Below are 15,694 nucleotides of genomic sequence, written 5' to 3'. Positions count from 1 at the left end.
GCCTTGAGAGGCCAGTGTGCTCAGAGCAGAACTGGCTTTGGGCAGCCTGTGGACTGCTCTCACTTCCTGCGGGCATGGATTAAGCACCACCCTCATACCCCAGGCCCCCAGCTCTCAGGCTCCTGTACCCTCAGGGACCTGGCTGTGGGGTAGCCCACTGTGCGGAGACCGCCTGTAAGGGTACAGCCTGCAGGGATGCTATCCTCCAGTTGGTTCCCACGTGGGTCCTGCGTGCTTTGTTTTAGAGGAAAAGTCATAAAGCCTTTTTACTCTAGGCCTTTCTGTCCCGTGTGAGCTTTGCCCCTGCTGAGTGTGGGTTTAGTCCTCATGTGATGAGCACAGGCACGTAAACTAGTTAAGTGTTTACACGTATGCATTGTAGCTATTGGATCCTCACAATAAACCCATGCAATAGTACTGTTTTTATGTCTATTTTACAGATGAAGAAACTGGAGTGCAGAGTTCCCACAACCGGTGTCAAGAATCAAGTCCAGACCTGTGGGAGTCTAGAGCCTGTGATATTAACTGCTCTATTATATTGCTTTGATAGTTTATTTGGACCAGGCTGTTCTGAATTAACTCTGGAAGTAATTTAGTAAAAAAGAAAAAAACAAAAAAACAAAACCAAAAAAGCGTGTGTGTGTATGTGTGTAGCTGTGATCTACTTTGACCTAATACTTAAAGGGGGAGAGGAGCTAACATTATGAGCTCAGTGCTTCCATTGAAGCAAATTAATCGATTCACCCCATACCTCTGTGAGGTGGGCATCTCAGAGACATGAAGTAACTAGCCAAGGTCACCAAGCTGATCGGGATAGGGCACAAATGTGAATTTGGATTATCTGACTATAAGGCTGGTGTGTTTTCTGTGGCCTCTGTGTCAAAAGTGACAGCTGGGATCCATCCCATCTCTCTTGAGGGTCTTAGAGTAACTCACTCAGTGCCTGGCCCAAAATAAATATTTATGGGTTTGGGTTGAATTAAACCCAAATGAACCTAATGTTCATTATGAGAGTATTTGATCAACAATGGATGCCATGCAGATGTTACAAGGCAAGAGTTGACTATACTGATATAGAATCTGTTAAATGAGCAGTTTAGAGACAAGAATTTGTAGTATGATTCCTTTAAAAAAAAAGATTTTAAATTTATTCATTTGAGAGAGAGAGAGAGAGAGAGGAGAGAGAGAGAGAGCACCAGCAGGGGGAGGAGCAGAGGGAGAAGGAGAAGCAAACTCCCTATTCTGGGCTCTATCCCAGGACCCCAGAGTCATGACCCTTGCCAAAGGCAGATCTTAACTACTAAGCCACCCAGGCGGCTCTATGATTCCTTTTTTTGTAGGAAGAAAATTCCTTACCTATGGCTATCTCCGTTTGTATATACAAAGGAAAAGTCTGCATAAAACTACCTCAAATTAATAATAATGCTTATCTTTGAGGGTAAGGATCATGGAGGACTTTCACCTATTTTATAAGAAGAAAAACTCTGAAGATACTTGCATTTTGCAAAAAGCAAGAACAAAAGGAAGAAAAAGAAAGGCATGTTGTTTCTGGTGTCAATAGACTTCCAGCAGAATGGGGATCCAGGTTGGACCTGTATTCACCATGTCAGCTCCCATAGGAGAAAAGGGTTCATTCAGAGTCCCCTTGCCCCAATATCCTCTCCTTGCACTCTGAAATATTTTCATTTACAACAAACCTACGAGGACATGACTAGGAACCAGGACTCCTTGTAAATGGGCCCAGAACATCTTTTTGTACTGGGGTCAAGTCAAAACTTCACAAAAACTAATTTGAAGGGGCACCTGCTGGCTCAATGTGGGTTGCTTTGATATTGAAAAAACTGCAATAAGTTGAAACACACTCATTTCTCTGAAAGCCAGTAAATAAAGGGAAAAAGCCAAGTAAGTTTGCCTTTCCTATATGAGCCATATCTAATGGTAAGCAAATAGTTGATGAAAGATTTCTTTTAAATAGAGGAATTCTAGCTAACAAACACAGGAGAAAAAATAGAATTAGAAAAATCTCTGTTTTGCAGCCCTGATGACAGCATGGATCTAAGCAACGATAGATAATCAGTGGTTGCTGAAACCTTTGGATAAAATGCAGAAGGATATTGATTATGGATGGATGAGCCTGACAGCTCTAGCACCCACTCGTCAGTCCTAACATTGTGAATAAAGAGGCCAGTATTATCTGCTTCCTGATGGGGCTACGATGGGATGTACCTAGCACCATTGATGAAATATTCTAGCCACAAAATCAGGCTCTAGAACCAACTGCCATTTTGTAGGAAAGATGGACTCACATTGCATGACACCTCTGGATTTGAACTTGCAAAATTCAGAATGTGGTCAACTCTATGCATGGAAAGAGGCACAGAGACAGTTCAAATAAATGCAATTTGTAATCTTTATTTGCATCCTAATATAATCAAGTCACCTGTAAAAATGACCCAACATTTCCCAGACAATAGGGAACATTTGAATGCTGATTGCATATTTAAGAATATTGCAAGGATTTGTGGATAAATCTTTGACGTGATGATTTATGATGTGATGCTAAGAATTTGCTTTAGGATCTTGCAGATATGTGGGGCTGGAGAGAGGATGGGTGGTGGTGTAGATAAAACAGGGCTGGCCACCTGCCAGGTGAGTTATGAAGGGTAGGTGGGGTGCAAGGGAATTAGTAATCTCTGCCAATGTGCATGTTGGGAAATCTCCAAAAGAAAGTGCTAGCACAAAGCAATAAAAAGTACGGACATACAACTTAATTCTTCCATCACGATGGTGGTGAAGGAGGTGTGTATGAGGGTGGTGTGAGGTGTGTGTGAAGTGCGTGCAGTGTGTGTGTTCTCATGCTCTATTTGGACCTAATTCAGTTTGCAGCTCTAGAACAATTGTATCCTACCAAAAATGACGTTTTGACAGCTGTGAAGAACGCCCCAACTAAGGGGCACCGCTGGATTTCCAAGGAGTGTCGGGCAAGCAGGCATAGGCAGATGGCCTCTGCTTAGGGGACTGCCGGGGCCAGCCCAACACGGTTATTCCCACGATCAAAGACTGAGTAAAACTGCCTGATGAAGACATCGCCCAGGATCCAGAGAGGCCCGGCTGGAGGCTGGATGTCAAGACCTTGAAAGCCGCTGCTGCAGAACTCCATTCCATCCACATAGTCCTGGGGTGGGAAGGAAGGGGTAAGTGACATATTGGGAGAAAGGGAAGTAGTGCTACTTGGAGGCGGTACTGTGTGGTAGTGGTGGTGACTATACCAATGGCCCTGGACGGTCACAATTTTGGCTGATTGGCTCTTCCTGCTTCATACACCTCTGCTTGTTCACTCAGCAAAATATTTGCACAGTTTCATATACGTAGACCTAGGCTTCTAAGTTCTACAATTTTGAGAATTGTTCATCTGTTATACATGCCCCCCACCTCCCACTTTACAACTGGAAAAAGTGAAACCTTGTTGCATGACTGGAAGAGCAAAAGGTTTGGCTTTAGAAGATCTTAGCTTAAATTCTGGTTACTTTAGTTTCTAGCAAAGCTCAACTTAATTTTTTAAAAGATTTTATTTATTAATTCATGAGAGACACAGAGAAAGAGGCAGAGACACAGGCAGAGGGAGAAGCAGGCTTCTCACTGGGAGCCTGATGTGGGACTCGATCCCAGGACCCCGGGATCATGACCCGAGCCAAAGGCAAACACTCAACCGCTGAGGCACCCAGGTGTCCCTCAATTTAGTTTTTTAAGGGAGAGAAACTATACTGCTTTCTTGATGTTCTGGGGAAGGATCATTTTTTAGGTATAAGGCAAGTAGACATCCATTGTTCTGTGAGAAGAGTGTAACTTCCCCCAACCTTACTTTTTTAGTTTGGCAAAGACTTGGGGTCTACCAGGCAGGTGTGGTCTTTCCAACAACTATCTGAGATTTGAGGTTGCTGATGAGGGTCTGGGAAGTTTGCAGAGGGCTTAAAGCACCTTCTTAAGAGTAAAGGGCTAACCATGCAATGCTGTTACAGCATCATTGGCAGACTGAGGTGTCTCTGATTGAAATCTGCTGGCAGAAAAGGATAAGGGCGCCACGCTGGGCATAGGGAAGGAAGTGAGATGAGCAGGGACTCACATGGGGTGCAGGCGGGAGAGTATGAGGGTACCAGACTGCTGAAGGGTGTATAGGCTGATGAGCATGACCCACTTAAAGTGCCTAGCTTGTCTCCAGTCTGGTGTTCCTAATGGCAGCTCCAGAATCCCTTTGTTGGAGATGCTTAGGGGGCTTGACAGGAAGTATATTTTAAAGCTAAAGATTCGTTTTCTTATTAGTGCAATTGCTAGATCATAGGGTAGTTTTATTTTTAACTTTTTTTTTTTAAATTTTTATTTATTTATGATAGTCACAGAGAGAGAGAGAGAGAGGCAGAGACATAGGCAGAGGGAGAAGCAGGCTCTATGCACCGGGAGCCTGATGTGGGATTCGATCCCGGGTCTCCAGGATCGCGCCCTGGGCCAAAGGCAGGCGCCAAACCGCTGCGCCACCCAGGGATCCCCTATTTTTAACTTTTTGAGGAACTTCCATATTGTTCTCCAGAGTGGCTGCACCATTTTGCATTCCCACCAGCAGTCTAAGAGGGTTCCCCTTTCTCCACATCCTTGCCAACACCTGTTTCTTGCCTTGTTAATTTTAGCCATTCTGACAGGTGTGGGGTGGTAGCTCATAGTAGTTTTGATTTTCATTTCCCTGATGATCAATGATGTTGAACATCTTTTCATGTCTGTTGGCCATTTTTAAGTTGGATTATCTGTTTTTGAGGTGTTTAGTTTTATAAGTTCTTTATATATTTTGCATACTAATGCTTTATTCGATGTCATTTGCAAATATCTCCTCTCATTCTGTAGGTTGCCTTTTAGTTTTGTTGATTGTTTCCTTCATTGTGCAGAAGATTTTTGTTTTGATGAGTTTCAAATAATTTAATAATAATAATTTAAAAATTTAATAATAATTTAAGCAATAATTTGCTTTTGTTTCTCCTTGCCTCCAGGAGACATATCTAGAAAGAAGTTGCTATGACTGATGTCAAAGAGGTTACTGCCTGTGTTCTCTTCTAGAATTTTTATGCAATTGCACTATAAGTATTTATCCAAAGAATACAAAAGTACTACTTCAAAGGGATACATGCACTCCAATGTTTATAGCAACATTACCCAAAATAGCCAAATTATGGAAACAGCCTACATGTCCATTGATTGATGAAAGGGTAAAGAAAATGTGGTGTATATATATATATATATATATATATATATATATATATATACAATGGAATATTATTCAGTCTTAAAAATAATGAAATCTTGCCATTTGCAATAATGTGGATGAAGCTAGAGGGTATAAAGCTAAGAAAAATAAGTCAAAGAAAGACAAATACCATATAATCTCACTCTTATGTGGAATTTAAGAAACAAAATAAACAAGCAAAGGGAAAAAAGAGAGGGAGAGGAAGAGAGATTGAGAGAGAGAGAGAGAGGCAAACCAAGAAACAGACTCTTAAACTATAGAGACCAAACTAACAGTTACCAGAGGGGAGGTTGTGGGGGGATGGGTGAAATAGGTGATGAGGTTTAAGGGGGGCACTTGCTGTGATGAGCACTGGGTGTTGTTTGGAAGTGTTGAATCACTATATTCAATGCTTTTAGTACACCTGAAACTAATACTACACTGTATACTAACTAGAATTTAAACAAAAACTAAAAAAAAAAAAAATTTCTTTTCACCTGCATTGTCCATTGAAATTTGGTGGCTTGGGGAAGGGGTTAGCAGAGATCAAGATGTTGGGGGTAGATAAGTCCCTAAAGTCCTCTACACCTGGCACCTTCATTCTGACACAATCACCCTGGTGCTGTGGGTGACTCTCCAGTAAAGTTAGTATATTGAGTGTCACCAAAGAACTGCATGTGATATTGAAAATCTGGGCCAACTGCAGTGTGAAGCAATCATAGATTTCCCCCAGGAATTCCCTTCCCACTTCACCCTACAAATTTAGGAATCTACTGCAATAAAAGACACTTTGTTGTTCAAGAAGAAGGTTAATCTGATTGTTAAAAGATACAACCTCATTCCGTACCTCATCCCCCAAGCAACTCATGTCTTGAACCTCTTAACTTTCGAGTCTCAATATCCTCATCCATAAAATGGCATGATAATATCCATCTTACTAGGTGTTTGAAGGGATTAAACTTTGTCAGAATGAAAAATCCTATGCGACAAGTTCAGAAAACTTTGCTAAATGGCTTGTCCCAGGTTGACTGCTGCTTCATGGTGGAACAGAAACTGAGAGAGAACCAGCCCGGTGGTCTTTCTACCACAGGCAGCTTTGTCCTTTCTAGAGGGAATGCCACTTCAGTGCAGGAGAGGATGGGAGGAGGGCTCGGGTAAATGCAGCCTGAGTGCAGGCAACTGAAAAAAGGAAGTGGTAGGCTTGTGGGGAAGGCCCAATGACTTGCAGAATAAGGAAACAGTTCTTACCAGTAGGGTATAGGCACTTGGCTGGAGGGTGTAGGAGACTCCATTGATGATGAAGGTGACATCTGGCATGACGTTGAGGTTGGCACACTCCACCCCATACTAAAACCCAACACAGAGGACCCATTTAGAGGCCTCCCACCTCCCAGGAGAGGGCCTCGCTCCCCTGCTCCCACCTCCTCCCTCCCCCAGCAGGCACTGACTTCTCCATCCATGGGCTCTGCCCCAATGGCGTTCTGCAGTTGCTTGATTTCATCTGAGGGGCCTGTGATGAGAGAAGTCCCTGTGTCCACAATGGCCTGGCAGCCCTCAGAGCAGAACATCACTGTGCCTCCTACCTGGATTCTGAGGGCAAAGGAAATGTCATCAGCCGACCACCCTACCCCAGGTGGCCCCCTTCCCTTCAGCCATGAAGCTTCCAGGTTCCCCGGCTGCTCTCAACCTTTGTTGGGTTCTCAGATATACATTAATGATGTATTTTGACTATCTCACACATGAGTATTTCTCAATTTTTCTGTGACTGAGATCCATAGCAGGAAATACATTTACTTTTGGACCCAGCACACACACACACACACACACACACACACACAGGCATGTGTGCATGCATGTATGTATGTCAAGGCCCAGTCAATGTCACCTCCTTCGTGAAACCCTTGCTTGAGGAGTTCTTCAGATAGAAGCTGTCCTGCCCTGACTGCCAGGCCACTTTGGTGGCACATCTCATGGAGCACTGACCGCTCTCTACAGTGATGGTGGTGTGTGTGTGTGTGTGTGTGTGTGTGTGTGTGTGTGATCTTCTGGACATGCTTCGTGGAGATGAAATCTGAGTTCAGTTCACTCTTATACACTCATGTCACCCACCCCTTACCCTATATGTTAATTAATGTTAAATGAGCCCCAAGTAATTGGCTGAGGGTTTGTATTTATAGTCTGTTGACTTGGGGGCACATCACATGCACAGGGAAGGAAGCTGAGACTTGGTACCTCCTGCCTGTTGCCCTGGCGACTGCGGCCCCTTCCTGCACCTTTGCTCAGCACCACCACACTTTCAGCCTCACACGGCAGCAAGCCCTCAAGTCTCCCAGGGACCAGCACTTTGATTCAGGTCAATTCAGTGAACCCAGTGTGAGTTGTGCCTGTCTTGAGTTCTTCCTTCATACCATAAGTACTTTGTGGAAAATACTCACGCATCCAGTGCAATCTGCCAGTAGCCTTGCTTGGTGACGGGGACCCAGTTCAGGTTCCCAGAGAAGTGTGAGTGGTCATAGCCTCCGAAAATCAGTTCGCTTCCCGTACCACCTTCTGGGTCACTACACGGAAGGAAGGGCAGATGGTCAGGGAGGGGCCCCTGGGATACCTTGGGGACAGGCCGGCTTATACCATGTATAGGCAGAAATAGTAGCCTGGGCTTTGAGACTAGGGCTCTGACTACTGCAATTTGCTTAGTCTGGGCCTTTTTGGGCAAAAGGAATGAAGTGTAGAAATAGCTCTGCTTAACAATTTGTGGATGTCTTTTTGCTTCTTAGTTCTTGGTCAAAGGGCTAGGGGGAAGGCAAAAAGGGACAACCACTCTGGTCATGCAGAGCTCATGCAGAGGCAAGGCTAGGACCATCTGGGGTATGCACACACCCTGTGACTTGACGCATCCCCCCCCAAAGCCTTTTCCCCCCAAGTATCTTTCCTACTACTGTTTTGGCAGTGCCTAGAGTTTCCATGCTATTCACGTCCATTGTGTTAAGGTAAGGAAGCTAATGGGAATGCAACCTGACTTACTAGAGCTTGACAATTAATTTCCAATGGTGTGGATTTCTCAGAGTATGTTCTGGCACCTAACAGGATTCTGGGGAAATAGGACATGAAACTGATTCATTTTTAGGAGGAAAAGGATCAGAGAAAGTCGGGTGCTCTGAGGCACGGTGGTAATGGGGAACAGAACCGGGTATCTGTGGGCATCTTAGAAAAGTGGTTTTGAGGAGGTAGGGGAAGAACTATCATTTGTTGATGGCCTTTGTGTAGGACACTGGGTGAGGAATTTTACCTGCGTCATCCTATTTACTTCTTACATCAACCTTGTGCCCATTTGAGGACCCTGAGACTCGAGGCTTCCACCCAGGTCAGTCAGACTGCAAAGCCTTTGCTCTTTTCCATCCTCACCCTTGTCTTTCTGGGCTGGAAGGTGGCAGCCCAGGGGTCTGGACAACCTGCTGTCGTACTCACACCCGCACCATGCACTTGAATACAGGAAATTCAAACCTCTCCTCATGAGAGTGGAGCACAAGGGATATGGGCTTCCACGAACACAGTGGGCTCAGGCCAAAGCACACTGGTGGGGACGTCAGAGAGGTAGGAAATCCCCTCCCTAAGTGGGGATGAAGGTGAGATGATGCTCTCAGGATCCCAGGCAACTGGGAAAAAGCCGCATGAACTTTTTCAACTACAACAGGCAATTTAAAAAAAAAGTTGCATAAATTAACCATTTTAAAATGTCCAGTTTGGTAGTGTTAAGGATATTCGTTCTGTGGTGAGCCAGTCTCCAGAACCTTTTCATCCTGTGAACCCAAAACTCTATCTATACTCATGAAACAGCAGCTTCCTAGTCCCCTTCCCCCTATACTTGGCAACTGTGGTTCTACTTTCTGTCTCTCTGAATCGGACTGGCCCAGGTACCTGCAGGTAGGTGAAATCCTGCGGTATTTGTCCTTCTATGACTGGCTGTGTTTCTCTTAACATAATGTCCTCAAGGCTCATCCACTCGTAGCACGTGTCAGAATTGCCTTCCTTTTTCAGGCTGAATAATATTCTATTTTATGTGAATACTACATCTTATTATTCCCTTAACATTCCATTATTTTATCGTCTGCTTCTTTGGAATCTTTTCCTGCCTCCTCCCATGGGAATCCAGCTTCCTGAGGGGAGGGATTGTCTTCCTTGTTTCACTGTGCTCCCTTGCCCGGCAGGCACATAATAGGAGATTAATAAATATTTATTCACTGTGTTAACGAATATCCAATCCCAGAGAATCCTCCTATGAGTTCAGGGTGGTGCAGTTTACAAAGTGAGGCAAACTTCATTTCCTCAATATCCAGAGAAGGTAAGCTCAAGGTCACATAGCTGGTAATAGGTCAAGCAAGAGATCCAAGCTAGGTGTTGGACTATCCAGTCTAGTGCCCTTTCAGCGGCACCACGCTGCCTCCCTGTAGTAGTGACTGACCTTCACCTTGGTGGGCTGGATGGGCCTACCTGCTCATGTACACAGAAAACATGGGTATGTCCACCAGGTTCTGTGCCATCATGTTGTCGAACACCGGGGTCACCCCTCCCACAGCCAAGGAGGGGTATCCCAGGCCTAGAATTCCATCAAACTCTGCGTTCACAAAGGTCTGGCCAGGCTCCGTGACACTCTCTCCAAACTGCTGGCCGACCACAACCAGTCCCTCCACCTGACGGGAGAAAGCCCGAAAGAAAACTGCACAGGATATCTTTGGCAAAGAGTCTCAGATTCCAGGATTCTCCCCCTGGTCTGAAGCGAATTCATCCCCCACCCAACTTTCCTTGACTGCATGAGCACGCTGATTTCATCACATCCCCACACCCTTAATTTTTGTTTATGGAAACTTTAAAAAAAATTGAAGTGTAATACAGAAATCCTAAGTGTACTGTTGGGTGAGTTTTCCCAAACTCACCCTTGTCAGCGATCTCCCAAATTGGAAGCCCCCTCATGCCCCCTGCTAATCATTGTACCTTTCCTCAAGAGCAACTCATCTTCTGACTTCTAACATATACTGCCTTTGCCTTTTCTTGAACTTTGTATAAAAGGAATCATACAGGATGAATTCCTTGTATCTGGCTTATGTCACTCAACATGACGTAGTACACTCTTGTAATTTTGTTCATTGTCATTTCCCATGGTATGAATATGCTGTCCTTCATTCTACTGTTGATGGATATTTGGGTTGTTTCCTGTGTGGACTATCATGAACAGTGCTGATTGTGCATTTCTTTTGGTGAACGTGCACACATATTTATGTTGTACATATGTCAAGGAGTAAAACATCTATAATGTATTGAAGTTTGATAATGCATGAGGTTGGAGTAAAGAGTTTTCATTTTTTTAACTATACGGCTATCCCAACGACCTAGCATCATTTGATAAGTACATTCTCATATCCTCCACTGCAGTTTCATGGTCGACAGAATTTAGAGGAGTTTCTGATTATCCATTTTGTTCCATTTGTCTATTTGCTTATCTTGTGTCAATGCCACACTGTCTCCATTATGATAGCTTTGTAATAGATCTTTATAGTGTTTTTCTTCACCTAGATTTTCTTGGTGTATTACATATCCCTATAAATTTTAGAATTAGCTTATCAATTTCTAATAAAAATTGCTGTTGTTTTGATTGAGTTGACATTAAATCTATAGATCAATTTGAGAAAACTTTGATGTGTCTGTAATACTGAGTCATGAAATACTGAGTCGTTTCAATTTATGTAGATCTTCCTAAATTTTACTCAGTAGTGTCTTGCAGTTTTTAGAGTGGAGATCCTGCACATTTTTTATTAAATTTACCTGTAGGTGTTTGATGACATTATAAATAATGGCATTAAAAATCTATTTTCCATTTGTTTTTCTGGATATTTAAATTACAAATTATTTTGTTTGTTAATCTGGTATTCAGCAACTTTGCTAAATAATTACTAATCTCAATTATCTGTGGTCATTTTTGGATTTTTTGCCTATAGAATCTTGTCTTATGTAAATAATGACAATATAGTTTCTTCCTTTATAATCTTAATGCCCTTAGTTTCTTTTTTCTTGCCTCATTGCACTGAGAGTGAGCATCTTTGATTCATTTTTTTTGTTTGTTTTTTGCCTTAATCCATTCTTGAAAGCTTGCCACCAGGCTTTCAGTCCTGTGCACTGTTTCTCTGTGGAATTCCTCCTTGCTGCCTGTCTAGAACCCAGCACACTGAGCAGACTGGCCCACTGCCATTATCTCAAGCAGGGAGTGCTACTCCTGCCTGACCAGGCTTCCCCCTTTCCCTGGAAGCCAGCTCCTTGTTTCTACCTCTTCCTGAGGTAGATCTGAAAGTATTCCCCTAACAACTCTGAAAAATATTCTGTATCTCAAGTTTCTGGCCAAAAGAGAAGAGATGAAGAAACTGTACTCACATAGACTTGGTCAGCTCCAATGATTCCAGACAAGCTTCCAGTCCCATACTGAATGGAGAACTGATTCCCCAGTGCACTGTATGTGTTGGACTGGGAAGGGTAGAACTTGGCATGTGTCTCTGGAAAAGCAAGGAAGCTGCTGTTGCCTGGGCCACCAGCTCGCTGCCTTTGTCTCTGCCCTGATACCCTGGAGATGCGGAATCTCTTCTCTCAACTCCCAAGATTGAGTGGGAGCCTCTAGAAAGATTCACCATGGCCCACCTTAGTGAGTTACTACATTCTTCTCTAGCTACATGTGGCAGCCCAACTGGGGACCCACTAGTTGTTCCTGGGCAAACATGACTGTCCCCAGTGACTTCAGAGGCACACTAAGACAAGCATCATATATTGAGTGCCATCAGAAGTCTCTGCCAACTAATGTGGGTCAGAACCTGGTATTCAAAAAAAAAACCCAGGGATAAACAAATGCCATTTCAGGCAATGACTCTCAGTTCCTTGCCTATCCTGTAGACACTTACGCTTGGGGTTTTCTGAGACACTGTATCTCTAGAACATATCCAGCATAGACTGACATCTTTCCTTAGCTCTTCCCTTTCCAACGTTAACAAAGATGCCTGAGTTACCTCTGGCCAAACGGACCCACCCTTACATTGTACCCCACCGGCCCCACCTATGATATCCGGGGATAGGCCACCAAGCCCTCCTGAAGCACACAAATAGTCAGCACACTAGAATCCAACCCACCAACCTGCCCAGTAACAGCCAGGGTTCGTGGCACTTGCATTCTTTTGGGTGTTCCAAAGGGACTGAGTCATCGTGTATTCAGAGATTTGTATTGAATTTGGATTTTCGGTGGCTGAGTTTTCTCCTGTTGATTCTGGTCAGTATGAAGGTTGCTAGCTTGGATAGCAGTCCAGTTTTAGCTCTCTCCCTGGCCCAGCCCTGTTTCTACTGTAGGCAGTCCCAGGGCAGACTCAGAGGTGGAGAGGGGAAGCCAGTGTGGCATGCATGGCCAGTTTCTGGAAACCAAGCCCTTCTCCCCCAGAGTGCCAGGCCCTAGTTGCCACTCCCTGCTGAGTATCCTAGCCCCACTTACTGCAGGCTGGGCTGGTGCAGTACACGGAGGGGACCCAGAGGTTGGAGGAGCCAGTGTCAAAGATGACAGTGAAGTTCTGCGGTGGAGAGCCAATGGAGATGGTGCCAAAGTACTCCATCTATAGGGGATGGAGGAAAGGAAGCAGAGTGTAGGTGGTGGGAAAGGGGAAGGCGCCCGTCATGGTGGCAGGGGGTGGGGGTGCCCTCGGAGAGCTCTCTGGGACCGAGCCTGGGCTAGCACAGACTGGGGCTTACAGAAGCTGAGGAGGGGGAAACACAAGGCAGTAGGAGCAGAGAAAGGGCTGCAAGGGAGGAAATCCAATCAAGCCTCTCACACCCTGCTACTTCTTTGGCTTTCATTTGCATTATTCCTCGTAATGGTTTTGTGAGCAAGGCAGGAAGGCATAATGCCTTGATTCTACAATCAGGGAAGGGAAGCTGGTGATGGTTAAGCCTTTCATCCAAGGACAGCAGCAGGGCCCTTCTGTTTGGGATGCTTGCCTCGCTCATCCTTTTTCTTTTGCAGAGAGCTCTACACATTTGGGCCCACTGGGGCTTGCTCAGCCAAATCCCCAGGGACCCAGGCGATCAGTCCCTGTGGGTTATCCTAGAGGAGAAATCCACACTGGCCTTCAGCGTTGCTGACTGTCACCGGCCAGGCCCAGAGGCCAAACCATCCTCCCCTCCCCCACTTCCCCAGCCCCTGCTCCAGAATGCCTCACGTCCAAGTAGTTGATGAGGGGCTCGTTGGTATCCTGGTTCATCGTGCAGGACTCAGTGAACTGGATCATATCCAAATTCTGGGATTTCCAGAACTCAGAGAGCTGGCCCCATGCCCGCAGCTTCTTCCGGAGGGACTGATGCCTCCTGAGAGGCACCCTGAGGACAAAGCCCATGTGAGAAAGAGATGCAGTTCTGTCTCGCTCAGACCCTGCCCTCTCCCAGCAGTCAACCGGGAACCACACAGGAGAAGAAGGCAGCAGAGTTGCCAGAATTTGCCAGAGTTTGGCCAGAATTAGTGCCCTCTGTGCCCCCGCCTATCTGCCTTGTCTCTGCTCCTGAAGAGTCTTAGAATCTTAGCCTTGCAGTGGCCTCCGTTGAGAGCCGAGCTCTTTGGGATCTCCTAGGAAATGGTCTGTAGTTGTTCATGAACCTCTTCGGGGGCTGTTGGAAGGGGGCAGCCACGGGCAGTCCCCTGGGCAGGTACTTGGGCCTTTGAGCTCCCAACCAAAGCAGCAGGTTCCTGCTCCTTAGTAATGTGAGGAGCTCCCTGGGCCTTGTGTGGGCAATCCCGGCAGAAGCAGGGGCAGAGGGGTGGCTTGCTGTGGGCTGAGGGTCAAGACCAACACAGGCTGGCCACCTCCCCCAGTCCTCAGTTCCTTCTCTGCATTTCCCCAGCAGCGTTCCTGTCCCAGGGCGGCCCTACGCTGGAGGGAGCGCCCTCTGGACACAGGGCTGGGGACGTGGCCTCACCTGTGGAGCCGGGGTTGAGCCAGTCCCAAGTCCAGGAGCACCAGCAGCAGAAGAACGAACGTTTTCATCGTGGGCCCAGCCAGCAGCTGCTTCCTTACCCCCTCTCGCCTCTCCTCTCCTGCGGGCTGGTGGGGACGAAGCTCCCTAACTCAGATCTGCTCTGCCCAGCCCAGTCTGAGGACCCAATGATAAGGCCTCTTGCGTCAATAGCCAGGCCCAGAACAAACACGGCGTGCATGACAGGGCGTTTCCCTTCCTCCCGGCAGCCCCCCTTTTTCCCTCATGCAGGGGCAGGGGTGGGGGCCTCGTGGATCTGGCGTGGGACTTGGGGTCTGTGCACCCTTTAAGAGTAAGACGGTTGTGTGAGTTCAGCTTCTCCCAGAGTTTTTGGTGCCCTACCCCGACCCCTGGGAGCCCTGTAAACTACTTGAAAGAGCTGCGCGCCCCTGGACCCTGGGGCCCCTCCACTCACGTGTTACCACGAGTAGTCTGGCCAGGGACTCCGGGGGTGGAAGCCTGGTCATCACATGTGGGGCAGGATTCTAACTCAAAATACCAACCAGGCTGTTTTCTCCGTACTTCCCATTCTGTCCTCATTCCTCCAGGAGCCTCAAGGGCAGATCACCCTCCCACAGTCCACTTTGAGGCAGAAACTAGCCCTCCTCAGAGCCCCTGAAATGGGAGATTGGGCTTGTGGAGCTAGTTTTTTTGCTAGCTAGTTTTCACCAAGGACTTGATGAATTTGGGGCTGTGGGGTGGAGGGAGAGTTGGAGAACACAGACACAGTCCTGGGGTAGGCGGGTGACACCAGGAGGAATAGGCATGGCAAGGGTGAGCAGCGTGATTTTGGAGCAGGTGCCCCTATAGTTTGCTAGAGCTGCTGTAACAACTTATCACAGATTGAATGGCTTCACAGAAATGTATTTTCTCGTGATTCTGGAGGCTAGTAGTCTAAGATTAAGGTATGGGCAGGGTTGGGTTTTTGCTGAGATCTCTTTCCTTGACTTGCAGAAATGGATGCCCTCTCTCTTCCATGTGTGTCTGTGTCTTGATTTCTGCTTCTTATGAGTCATCTTGGTTTAGGGCCACCATTAAGATCCCATTTTTAACATAATCACCTCTTTAAAGGCCCTATCTCTAAATACAGTCACATTCTGAGGTACTAGAGGTTAAGACCTCAACATAAGAGTTTTGGGGAAGACAATTCAGTTCATAACAGTGTCCAAAGACAGCAGGACCCTCAGTCTGTTATGTGGAGCAGGAGGTGGTGGGGCTCAGTGCTTAGTTATACCGGCCTGATTAGCTCTTGCCACGAAGCCATCTCTATGGCCATCCTACCTCCTAAACAGAAGGTGGGCTTTCTCACCTTGAGTGAGGATGGAGGGTGGTGGGGAGGAGCACCTTCCCCTGCCTGTGACCTTGATCCAGGCTTCTGGG

The 15,694-nt window shown here is 46.2% G+C and overlaps 1 protein-coding gene across 2 annotated transcripts; it reads right to left on the bottom strand.

Annotated features, from left to right (window-relative positions):
* Positions 1 to 2,392: 2,392 nt before the first annotated feature.
* CTSE (cathepsin E) lies at positions 2,393 to 14,663 on the bottom strand. 2 transcript variants are annotated; one of them, XM_055334039.1, is made up of 9 exons: positions 14,258 to 14,639; positions 13,507 to 13,663; positions 12,786 to 12,903; positions 11,690 to 11,808; positions 9,758 to 9,957; positions 7,705 to 7,827; positions 6,718 to 6,859; positions 6,518 to 6,616; positions 2,393 to 3,175 (listed from the first exon to the last, which is right to left on the bottom strand). In XM_055334039.1, the coding sequence occupies exons 1-9, from the start codon at positions 14,323 to 14,325 to the stop codon at positions 3,011 to 3,013; spliced, it is 1,191 nt and encodes a 396-aa protein (XP_055190014.1). In that variant the 5' UTR covers positions 14,326 to 14,639; the 3' UTR covers positions 2,393 to 3,010. The 2 variants fall into 2 exon arrangements, with proteins under 2 accessions (XP_055190014.1, XP_055190015.1); XM_055334040.1 differs by lacking the exon at positions 6,718 to 6,859 and having other exon boundaries at positions 14,258 to 14,663.
* Positions 14,664 to 15,694: the final 1,031 nt, after the last annotated feature.

This window comes from Nyctereutes procyonoides, unplaced genomic scaffold (genome assembly GCF_905146905.1).
Source record: "Nyctereutes procyonoides isolate TBG_1078 unplaced genomic scaffold, NYPRO_anot_genome, whole genome shotgun sequence".
Lineage (NCBI taxonomy): Eukaryota > Metazoa > Chordata > Mammalia > Carnivora > Canidae > Nyctereutes > Nyctereutes procyonoides.
This window is presented reverse-complemented; position numbering and strand designations above follow the sequence as displayed.